Genomic DNA, 11,906 nt, shown 5'->3' on the forward strand with positions numbered 1-11,906 from the left:
TGTAAGATGGTAGCACCGTTAGCCTCTATTGATGGGATTCTCTGACGAGTGGCAGGCAGACGGTATCGGTCCTTATTCGATTTGCAGGCAGCGTATGAACAGATCCGCATAATCACAGAGCACCTCGATCGCACAGCAGTAACCACGCCTGATGGGAATATGATGAGTCTCGTAATGCAACAGGGCGATTGCAATGCACCTGCTACATGTCAAGCTTTGATGAATCATTTGTTCTCACCGTATATCGGCGTCTTCATGGATGTATACCTTGATGATATCATTGTATATTCGGATACTATTGAGGAACACGCGAAGCATTGTGAGATCATATTCGATATACTTCAGGAGCAGCGACTATACCTGAGTGAGAAGAAGTGCCAGATTTTGCCCAAGGAACTTCACGTCTTGGGACACATCGTTGATGACAAGGGCATCAAGATGGACCCTTCTAAGGTTGATACCATCTTGAATTGGAAGGTACCGACGAACCGTGAGCTTCTCAGTGGGTTTCTCGGCTCGGTCAGATACCTTGCAGACAATATTGACCGCGTACATGTTCCCATGGGGGTGTTGCACACCCTAACTGGAGCTACTGTATCCTGGAATTGGACTGAGACACATCAGCGAGCCTTCGAACAAGTCAAAGAATATGTACATCGATGGCGAGAGAATCATCGGTGTCGTAAGCCAGGGTGAAGACTGGAAAAGAGCGAAGGTGGCTGCATTTTTCTCTGCCAAGTTGAATTCCACGCAACAGAACTACCCGGTGCACGAACAGGAAATGTTCGCGGGAGTTGAGACAATGAGGCGACATCGAGACATCCTGTTGGGATGTCACTTCAAGTGGTACACCGATCACAAAGGACTCATTCACCTCTTGAATCAGCGAAACTTGTCTGGACGACAAGCTCGGTGGATGGAGTTGATATCGGACTTTGACTTTGAGATAGTATATGTTCCCGGAACTGAGAACATACTCATGGATGCCTTATCTCGTCTGTACTCCAACGAGTCTCTAGGGACTGTCCGCGCACCCTCTGAATTCCCTCAACACGATGAGGATCATCCACCTACTGATCCCAGTGACCTCGACGTTTCTACGCCAGTGTTGACGGGACTTGAGGCGAACGCTATGATGTTGACACGTATGGGCTCTGGTGCGAAGCCAAAATGGATGCTGAAACCGAAGATCCGTGCCAACAAGTCGTCCACGGCGTTCGCAAAGCGTATGGCAGGCAAGAAATTTGTGTTGCACGGCCCAAGGCCTTCAGAGGGTCCTGGGGATTGGGCTGCGGCATCCAGTAACAGTGGTGATGACGTGGGGTCGTCCTCGTCCGACGATGGCAGCATTGAAGCGGAGGGCGAGCCTGACGTGGGTCCATCAATGTTGAACATCGGTGGAAACGTGGCTGCACAGCCACTTGAACAACGAGGCTCGATTGGGGATCCGGCTATACCGGACTCAGAGTTACCGGCGGCTGGGGCTGTGCCAGGCCCTGACACAACCTTAGCGAGTTCCTCGCTGTCGTCCCTCACTGGCCTTGTTTCCTCACGATTACTAGGAATCGACTTGCTCCCCATTATACGTGCCAACGCCCGTAGTGATACTACCCTATCCAAAATATTGGCCTCTCCGTCCCACTTCAAGAACTTTTCAGTGGAGAATGGACTAGTTTACCTACGCGAGGGAGGTCGCGAGCTCCTCTGCATCCCAGAGAGCGTTCGCGTATGTGAATGTGATTTACGAGAGATCGTGATCAGTGAGGCTCACTCTCTGGTGGCCCACCTCGGATCTTCAAAGACGTTGGCCTACCTCAGAGACCATGTCTGGTGGAAGAGTATCGCGAGGGATACTCGGGCCTATTGTGAGTCCTGTTCAACGTGTAAACAGAGTAAACCTACTAATCAGAAGCCGTATGGCTTGCTGAACCCACTGAAGGTGCCGACCTTCCCTTGGGAGTCAATGGGTTTCGACTTTGTAGGTCCTCTCCCTGAGTCTTCGAACAGGGATGGTTCGTTTAACAGTATTTCTGTTTTTATAGACCTATTAACTGGCATGGTACATCTTGTACCTTCCCGAACCAACTACAAGGCTTCTCAAGTCGCTGAGCTCGTTTTCGCAGAGATATACAAGCACCATGGCTTGCCGAAGAGTATTGTATCCGACCGTGATGTCATCTTCATGAGCAATTTTTGGTCCCATCTGCACAAGCTGGTTGGAGTGAATCTCCGTATGTCTAGTGCTTATCATCCTGAGTCCGATGGTTCGACTGAGCGAGCAAACAGGACTATTACGCAGATGATTCGTAATTGCATTTCACCTGACCAGAAAGACTGGGTAGCACGTCTACCCGCTATCGAGTTTGCTATTAATAGTGCTCATTCAGATTCTACAGGGTACTCCCCTTTCTTCTTGAACACTGGACGTGTCCCTCGTGCGATGATTTGGAACTCGCCGACTGACTCTGAGTTCCCTGGTGTTCGAGAATTTGCTGAGACGGTGAAGGCTGCGTTGATGAGCGCTCACGATAGCATCCTCGCTGCACGAGTCAAGCAAACACGTGATGCAAACAGGCATCATCGGGTTTCCCCCCTTGCGGCAGAGGACTTGGTGTATATCTCAACAAAGAACATATCACTCCCCAAAGGTTTGGCTCGAAAGCTAGCCCCGAAGTTTATTGGACCTTACAAGATATTGCAGGACTTCGGGAATGGCTCGTATGAAGTGGAGCTCCCATCCGATCTCAAACGGCGTGGTATTCATAATGTATTCCATGCCTCCCTCCTTCGGGTGCATGTCCCCAATGATGATAGGCTCTTCCCTGGTCGTCTTGACTCGCAGGTTGGACTTAGCGAGCCATTGGAGAAGGAGTGGAAGGTCTCTGGCATTCTTTCTCATGTTGGGAAAGGCGAGCGAGCTATCTTTCAGGTGGAGTGGGCTTCCGGGGATCACACCTGGCTCCCTTATGCTGAGGCTGAAGGACTAACTGCTCTTCAGGATTACTTCGATGTTCTTGGCATTGCAAAAATAGCGCAGTTGAAGGAGGGTTCGGGCTCATCGGTGGACGAGCCTGGGTTTTTCCTAGGGGCCATTCATATTGATCATGGTCCCATGGTTTCGGAGGGCGGGTTGAAGAAAAATTTTTCGGGTATTCGGAGTGGGGAGGAACCTTCGGGTTATAAGAAGGACAGTATTACGAAGGAATTTTTCGCCGACCACTGCCTTGCTTCCCTACCCTGCCCACCTGTCATCCATCAGAACCTCGACGCCGTCCATTCTCTGATTGACTCCATCCGTACTACCTATCTATCACCACTGCAACTTACTCGGGCCTTCGACGACCTCGATTTCTCCCTCTCTAACCTCCATATTTCTATCCACAACTCCCTCTATGCCTCCTCTACCTGTCCTGACGAATTTCATCCGCGCGGGCCCATATTTCATCATGCTCAAGTGCAAGAACGGGACCTTGGGCTACCACTGTGAACAGGTGACCTTGTACATCAAGCACACGAACCACTTGGCCAAGGGTGACATTCCCCAAGGGTGGGCGGAGCCTGCCGGATACAGGTCGTTCGCAGCGGGATGGAACGACAAGGACATGCCCAGCGCGTTCCCTGTTCAATGCGGAGGGAGTGTCGAAGTACTATCCGACATTTGTGTCACCATAGAGGAGATTTTCCCTCCCCTACCACTCAAACGGAAGGCCGAGGAGCAGGGAGGTCGTGAGAGTTCCCCAGCAGGACCGAGTTCTGGCCGGGTTCTAACCAACGAGGAGTGGGCTACGGCCAACCGCGCTGTATGGGCCGAGGCGTCCGCTTCGCAACGCCACAGGGATCGTATCGGATACGCCAAGAAGCAGCGTCAAGAGAATCGTTCCAAGCGCGATGAGTGGGGACTCAATACGGGATATTCTCTGCAAGTCGTCGGTCCCCCCAGTCTGTCCCCCGTACCCGACGACGTGCTTCCTCCTTCCGACGCGATGGAGATGGACACGCCTGCCACTACCGACGCCGACAAGGTTTAGACGAAGCTTGAAGGGATGCTTTCTTGAAAGCATCGGAGGGCGTATGTAGGAGATTCGTGCCGGCTCTTCATGCCGGTACTCTCGTTCTCTCTCTCTCTTTCTCTCATATCTTATCATTCTTTCCTTATCTACCTTCTATAGCTCTTTTACTTTACTGCGGTGATCCTGCATCTATATTACTTATCCCACCTTTTCCTTTTACCTTAGCCTTGTTCTCCTTTTAGTATTAGACCCTATCTTACTCGTATATAAGACCCAAAATACTCCTACGTACTCCTTAGAACTACTCGAATAGAGGTTCCTTTTACCTGGTCTTCCTCTGTTCGACTTCTCTTTGCTTCGTCTACTCTCTCGTGTGCCGATACTGCCGACTCTCTGTCACAGTACCGTCACAGTAATCAAGCTGAGTAAAACGAAGAAAATGAATAAACCGTAACATCTAGGTGGAGAGTAACATTTCGAGCATTTGACCAGAATGCAGCCATTGGGATGTTGAAGGAAAAGAGCATTTGACTGAATCAAAGGTTCAAGAGACCGGCCCGAAGTACCATGTTACATAACAATGAAGCCCACAGCCCGATATCTTCCACTTTGCACAACGGCGTTACTCCAAGTCACCTTTGCTGCTCATTTCATATCCTATCAACGACGTAAAACACAGCGACCCTCCAATTCCAAACTCATAATCTACCTCATACTCTGCCCCGGGAATGGATGGTTTCTATTTGACAATAGTACCTACTACCCATTCGAGAAGTTTTGATAGACTGACTGCAGCTCCCCTACGGCAATACCATGTAATGCTCTATCTCTGACTGGCTCCCCCCCCAAAAAAAACCACTGGCACGGCCACCAAATGCTGTCTTAATTACAGCAGGTGTAGGTACTAGGTAGCGGCGACTCCTCTACAATTCTGGCCCCTCCTGTCTGTACTCATGGCCACCACGTTCGGCCCCAAAATCACCACCGCCTTTGATAGTTATATTTGAATTCCCTCGGATGTGGTTCCCTCGACACAGAGCGTTGAGCTCCTTGAATGGTAGCACGTGATGAACGACTCCCAGTGCTAGCCATGAGCTCGTCGTCACTCTCGTAGGCATCCAAGAAAGACAGTATATCATCATCATCACCATGTCGCCTCTCATCACACTCCTCGTTGCTGTCTCCAATCTGCGAATAGACCGTAGTCACATTCTTCCCAAGACCCAAGTTTATGCAGTGTTTGTCCGCGATGATGCCAAAGATTTAGTCCAGCGTCAGTTACGAATAGTCTGGCCGAGGTCCGGTTCGGTCCAGGTTCGGGCACATTTGCCTGAACCTCGAACCCGCACCTCCAGGTTCGCTCCCCAACCCCCCGAACCTCGAACCTGAACCTCAGGTTCAGGTCCACAAGGTTCGGTCCAGGTTCGAACCCGGTTCGAACCCAGTCCAACAGTTTTTTTTTTCATTGTGTATCACAAACCATGTATATAAAAACAATCACTAAACTACATGGATCAACAACTACATTGAAAAGTCCCAGTCTGCCTCGTCAAAACAAGGTCCAGTATCCATCCACGCTTCATTCTGCGCACTTACGCATCCATCTCGATAAGCTTCCTTCAAACGCTGCAGCGTCCCAAACTTCTCGGCACCAAGGTTTCGACGGCGAGGATCAGAATCAGTACGCCCTGCATATGAGAAAGCACGCTCCGATGATGTAGAAGATCCAGGGATGGCGAGATAATCACGGGCCATAGCAGACAGCACCGGATACTCATCTTGGTGAATCTGATTCACACAAATTAGTCATATGAACTTCAATACAAGGACACAACGTACACCCCACCACGCGATAATGTCTTCACACAATGCCCAGTTCACTGGCTTGCTATACATGAATTCCTCAAGCTCTGCTGTTGGGCTCGCCGGCTCGGAAGGAACTGAAGCCGAGTTCTTGCGGATTAGCTCGTCAATCCAACTGTCAGTTGTCGTCAATGCTATCATAGTAGGATTTCAGCATATATCTAACATTAGAAGTAGACAACGACTATGTACGCTGTCCTTTCGACTCTGTCATCGCAGGCGCGTTAGCGTGCGTTTCGTTCGGGTCTGGACTAAGTTTAGTGTGATGTTATGGCAGAATTTCATATGTACTTCACCTCCATTTGATTTGATCTGCCAGTACCGTTTCTCTCCTTCTTCCATCTCTGACTCTTCACTGCTGCCTGTATCATTGGTGGCAGTATCAGCCGTAGTCGCTGGCTTGGGGGCAGCATGCTGGAATAATATCCCATCAGTATCTCTCATGGTTTCTCGGACAAGGTAAAACGTGCCGTCTTCTGCTTCTTACTGGTGCTCTCTTTATTAGGCTCGTCGATATCGATCTTTCGCTTCGGGACCGGGGAGGATGTCGGGGAATGGTCCCATACAATTTGGTCTGCCGTCTTCAGAGTGCCATCAGGATTAACAGCGTCGCCGTCTGGCTTGTCATAATCCTTTGGTACGTCAGTACGATCTTCAACTGCTGAACATTCAATAACTTTCTTAAAATATTGGTACAAGCAACATACCACCAGACTGGACATTTCCTTCTACTCCGAGAAAGGTCTTCATACTCCGTGCATCTTTGGCGTCATTGTTCGCGTCGATAAGCTTTGCTGCAACCTGGACACGACGCTTCGTGTTCTCTGGAAGGATCAATGTTTCGTCAACTTCTCGACCCATGGCCGGATTATTGGCACTAGGCGACGGGCGTACTCGGGCGTACTCGATTTGCTCAAATTTCTTGCAAAGACGTAATTACAGTGCTGAATGTGGTGGCTTGAACCTTATATTGCCCGACTATATAGTTACCCCAAAATGAGACCACGATTCTCTGTATTAGGTAGTATTACGAGGGGAAATTTAGATTTATAAACTCACCTGTACACTCGCGAAATTTGCACGAATTATTTGGAGGTTCAGCAGGTTCGAACCCGGTCCGGACCCGGTGCGCAAATTTCGGCCAGGCTGAACCCCGCACCTGGACCTCGATGGCTGTGCTGAACCTGAACCTGAACCGCACCTGGAAAACTGGAAAACTGGATTTATTGGCCACCTCTGCTGATACAGCTCAGGTAAATAAGCGCAAACTAATCTACCTCGGTAGCTCATTGTAAGTAAAGGTACACGTATGAAGGGAAACGGTCAGGACGATAAGATAGGAGATAAAAAGGATGGTAAATCAATGGCTACGGCGTTACCTGGACCTGCGGGTTCGGTTCAGGTTCGGACCGGGTTCATGCGGTCCTGCACCGGACCGCGGCCAGACTAGTTACGATACGCCACGTCGGAGGGTATCAGTTGCGTCTGCGTCTCCATTGCCAGCGTCCAAACCCTTCATCGGACTTCCTTTTCCCCACCTCTGAGCTGGCGTGTTGACCGAGCATCGAGCAAACCTCGAGCTCTTTTTTCCCACCGTCCTTTCCGCATGAGGCAGTTCCGCCCAAACCATATGCATACTTCCCAGTAGTATGCCATCGTGCTGATTTTTATCACTTCGATCACTCTTTGAATAGATTATGAGACTTGGAATGACGAGTTGCGAGGAAGGAGGGGACTGAGATTCGAAGACATCGACAATATGAAGTGGGTGCAGTAGTAGTGCAGATAGACTATTCCGGCTTGCAGTGCTGTCGGTGTCATCCGATGAAAGTGTAGGCAACGGGGAGATTGAGACGACGTCCGTCAACTTGAAGTCTGTTGTGTCTGTCCAGTGTCATGTCATTGACTTCCATCGACTTCGGAGGGGAAATAATGCTAGGTGTATGCACCATTGTTGTAGTAATAGGAGAAGTCGCTGGTGTTGGAATGGAGTTTTGGTCGCCATCACTCCAGGAACGATGAGTTAAGATAATGACTTCGTTATACTTGAGCCGTGATTGAAACTCTACAGGATGAGTTCTGTTGACACCTCTTTTCAGTGAGTCCTGCGCAACTATGCAAGAGACACTTACCTTTATGATTGACTGTGCCTTTGATAACATGTGTTGAACACAATGTCAGTGAGTTGGTTACGACAGTCATCTGTTCTTCATCGGGATTAGATGGAGACGAAGAAAGAAGCAGCAGAGGAAGGAGTATCATTCGAGACCACAGAAGCAAGAGCTCAACCGTTTAGGTAGGTAGCACTGAAGAAACGAGGAAGCGCCCTTAAATAGTCCACGTTGCGCTTCTCACGATTCACAGTAAGAACATTCCAAGAAGCTCGTACTTCCCTATGATACACAGGAGAGAAATTAGAGGAAAGGATGTCGGGAAGATAGATGGCACATACAATAGATTACAACAATAAAGATCGGTCGAAATCTGAGGAACAAAATCAGAGAAGGTATGCGGGAGCAATGGATACTGCTCACTGGTAGTACTTCCTGGGGTTTCTGTGTAGCCTTTTCATGCACTTTGGAGGACAGTGCGGAGAAAGGAAAACGTGGTACGCGGTCGGAGGCTGTCTGAGGGAACGTTCATGGCTGTGCGGGAAGGAGGGCGGAGAGGCTGGAAGGGACGATCGGGATTCAGAAGCGGTGGGTGAGGTCGAGAGAACACGATACTTACGTGGCCCGAGGATTTGCATGTGAAAGTCATGTCCGTTGGTGACCGTGCACTCGGTGCAGTTGGTGTGCAGGAGATGCAGGGTATCATGCCGCTGTCATGCGAGCGAATCAAAGCAACTTCGCGTGTGCGATGTCGACGTCGAAGAAAAAGCATGGCTTCAATGACTATCATCCATTGACTGATCTAGTAGTTTACTCGTCCTCTTGCTTATATGGAGTCATGTAAACAGTGATCCTTGTTTACCAGAGAAAACAGTCAACTACAAAAATTTGTCCGTCTTCATAGTACGGGGTCCACAGCTGACACAAGCTTCTGGAACAAAATCCATCATCCTTCCCTCGTACGCTATTCCCACTCGTCCCAGGCTCACCAGGCGCAACGAAGTCACCCCTCATGTACTCTCAGGCCTGAGGTCATGTCTACCCCGAATAAGCAGGTGGTAGCTCCCTCTGTCTTTTCTCTTCGAACCGTCTCTCTGCCGACCCACTCGTGAGCAATGGGCTTCCGATTTGGAGCAAAGGCTCAGTGGCGGAAGGACTGTTGTACATGGATGGTGCTGTAAACCGATTTCGTTAGTCCTAGAACCAAGGAGCTGAGGAATATACTTTACCGTGACCGACGAGGAAGGGACGGGCCGACGTTTCCGAGTCTTCGATAGCAGCTTGTCGTCGGCGGAACGACAGCCACCAGAAGAGGAACAGCGTGATTGCTCCTGCTCCTGCGATACACCCTACCACGATCCCGGCTATGGCGCCCGCATTGAGAGATTTTGATGGACTTTCTCTCTGTGTAAAGGTAGAAGCTGAAGTGACGCTCGCGGTAGTGGAATCAGTGGTCGATGACGTGCTCGACAGGGGAGGCGACATGGACTGGGAAAGCAATGTGGACCGGGAAATCGACGTGGACTGGGAATGCGATGTGGACTGGGAAAGAAACGTCGACTGAGAAAGTAACGCCGCTTGGGAAAGCATTGTCGATTGGGAAAGAAACGTTGACTGGGAAAACAACGTCAGCTGGGAAGGCATTGTCGACTGAGAAAGCGGGGTCGATTCTGAAAGCGACATCGGCTGAGACTGCGAACTACTAGTTATAACCACGGTTGTCGATGCGCAATGCGTGAACGAATTATTCCCGTCAGCAGCATTAACCTTTTCCATCTGTTCGCGGGACCACGTACTACCAGTTTAAGGTCAGAATGGAGGAAACTGCATTGAGGATAGATCCAACATACTAGAACCTGTGAGAGTAAGATTCAGACGATGTCTTCAGATTACAACGGAAGTCTGGCATACCACGGTCCATTGGCCCAAAATATTGCGTCATAGAAGCTGTTGTGGATCTTCAGTCCATTATTGCATACCGCCGACTGTATGTCATTCGTAAATCTGAGGATCGTAAATTAAGTCCCCATCACCGTGAAAGCGAAGAATACATACGATTTGTTAGTATTGGGGGTGCAAAACGAGTTTGAGCCATGCTTAAGATATTGTTGATATGCGCCGATGCCTTCCAGTATTGAAGGTGAGGATTAACCATACTGAGTGCACCTCAGATACGCACCGGCATCGATACCGTTGCCATTGGGCCCTATTCCTCGCTGACATCTATGCAAAAGTTGAGACTCGGTCGCTTTTTAAGCGAGGATCACTCACGTGAGACACAACATACTAAGTCCGAATGCGATTGAGTTGCAACAACAGTCGGCTATAGTTGCGGAACAGATAAGTGAGCATAGTTACTGCTGAGATACCAGGACATACCGAGTTGGTCGTTACATGTATCCGGAGGAGTATTAGGACTCAAGGCACCCAAGACATCTAAAGAGAGATTCAATTCAGAATGAACAACGGTGAACGACGGAGTCATACAATTGCTGTTGCATATTTGGCGTAGCCGTTCATATGTTCGACCTGGTACAAAGTTCAATTCTAATGAAGAGGGAAGCAAAAAATAGTCTTACACGGCGTCTCCCCCACGACACTCGTATACCAGTCTGATCCGCTATCAATGCATTGTATATGGTCTTGCGCAAGGAGACGAGGAACCAGAAAAGAGAGACCAAGGAGAACTTGAAGGAGAGAGTGTGTTGCAACCATCCGAGCTAGGGAGAGGGAAAGCAAGGCAAGGCAAGACGCTCAGGAGATAGGAAGTCGTTGCACGTAATGAGATATACCAAAACTTCTCCGGTATGATCAGCGCATATACCGGAGATTGATGCAACGATCACGATCACGACACCTCTGATGAGTGGGAAAGTGCTCCAATAGAAGGATGGCTGATGGAAAGCACGAATCGATCCTAAAATAATGAATAAGAATGGCGAGGATAGCGAGCCAAGACGGAAAAAACGGACAAACACAAGGAGAGACTGGACATGAATTTTTCATACCCAAGCAACGATCACATCCGCGTCGATTTGAAGGACATTGGGAAGAGCGGCTCCTTCGACAGTTGACACTCGAGTCCCGCGTGCTGCTCGGCGCGCAATGCGTATATTTGTTTCAAGGTGTGCTTCCCCTTCAAAAACCTCGCGACGAATATCCCAGGAAGCACGAGATACAGCATGGCGCGCATAGACAATGATGATATCAATCTGTCTCATCAGTCAGTCCAACGTGGGCTTTGAGAAGAGGCAATACGAACCTTTCAGTATCGCTGATCGCCGCACGCAATGAGAAGGTTAACGATCTCAGCCAAGGACTGATTAATTACAGCTTTGGCTTTTTGATCTCGTCTCATACAAACTCGCAGCTCCAGTGTGATCATTTGTTGGGCTCAAAGCCGAGGTGATGAATTCCTTCATATGCGACAACTCTACCTGCTGGAGTGAGGTGAGATAGCGATCGCGTAGGAACGAGCTTCGTGTACTTCGGTCGCTGATGTTAGTTTCACTTTCCCGCCTCCAGCTTTATCCCTCATATCTCGCAACTCGCATTTTCTTCCTGTTGGATTATCGTCAATAAAAGAAACAGAACCCTGGAGGAATTGCGCGTGCCTTGTAAGTTCTGCCTGGGTGCTGTCGGTAATCAGGTGTTCCGCAGACACTTATCCGCATTTCACGCGTAATGAAAAAAGGACCGGTGATAGGTGGAGCATATATAGGACTTCTGCAGGTAACCATCAGCACAATACGGGCGGGATCTGTTACGAAGCCCTTACCTTAAAGAAACAAGGCACCTCCACCCCTCTTAAGCTATTGATGTAAGTGGTTGAGCCGAAGAGCTTTCAATGCGTCCTGAGAGATGCTTACAGTCACTTGTCGAACCCGGCTGGTTCTGTCAAGGATAGTGACATGGTAGAGGG

General features: G+C 49.4%; 2 protein-coding genes across 2 annotated transcripts; one reads left to right on the plus strand and one right to left on the minus strand.

Moving 5' to 3' along the window:
• Positions 1 to 3,392: 3,392 nt before the first annotated feature.
• EV420DRAFT_1481901 (uncharacterized protein) lies at positions 3,393 to 4,028 on the plus strand (the record flags this gene model as incomplete). Its single annotated transcript, XM_060469822.1, has 1 exon — positions 3,393 to 4,028. One exon carries the CDS (start codon positions 3,393 to 3,395, stop codon positions 4,026 to 4,028), a length of 636 nt encoding a protein of 211 aa, XP_060328239.1.
• A 4,897-nt stretch (positions 4,029 to 8,925) lies between these two features.
• On the minus strand, positions 8,926 to 10,823 carry EV420DRAFT_630229 (uncharacterized protein). Its single transcript, XM_060482850.1, has 10 exons — positions 10,564 to 10,823; positions 10,472 to 10,513; positions 10,364 to 10,420; positions 10,256 to 10,307; positions 10,164 to 10,207; positions 10,040 to 10,109; positions 9,896 to 9,988; positions 9,835 to 9,840; positions 9,214 to 9,779; positions 8,926 to 9,159 (listed from the first exon to the last, which is right to left on the minus strand). The coding sequence occupies exons 1-10, from the start codon at positions 10,697 to 10,699 to the stop codon at positions 9,023 to 9,025; spliced, it is 1,203 nt and encodes a 400-aa protein (XP_060328240.1). The 5' UTR covers positions 10,700 to 10,823; the 3' UTR covers positions 8,926 to 9,022.
• Positions 10,824 to 11,906: the final 1,083 nt, after the last annotated feature.

This window comes from Desarmillaria tabescens (assembly GCF_030435595.1).
Source record: "Desarmillaria tabescens strain CCBAS 213 chromosome Unknown EV420scaffold_29, whole genome shotgun sequence".
Classification (NCBI taxonomy): Eukaryota; Fungi; Basidiomycota; class Agaricomycetes; order Agaricales; family Physalacriaceae; genus Desarmillaria; species Desarmillaria tabescens.

Bases quoted from the DNA above. Each gene is read 5' to 3' on its own strand.
- EV420DRAFT_630229 (XM_060482850.1), bottom strand. From the start codon at position 10,699: ATGGTTGCAACACACTCTCTCCTTCAAGTTCTCCTTGGTCTCTCTTTT. The intron at 10,110-10,163 runs GTGCGTATCTGA...CAATACTGGAAG, and splicing joins TGGCAACGGTATCGATGCCG to GCATCGGCGCATATCAACAA. The intron at 9,160-9,213 runs GTAAAGTATATT...ATCGGTTTACAG, and splicing joins TCCCTTCCTCGTCGGTCACG to CACCATCCATGTACAACAGT.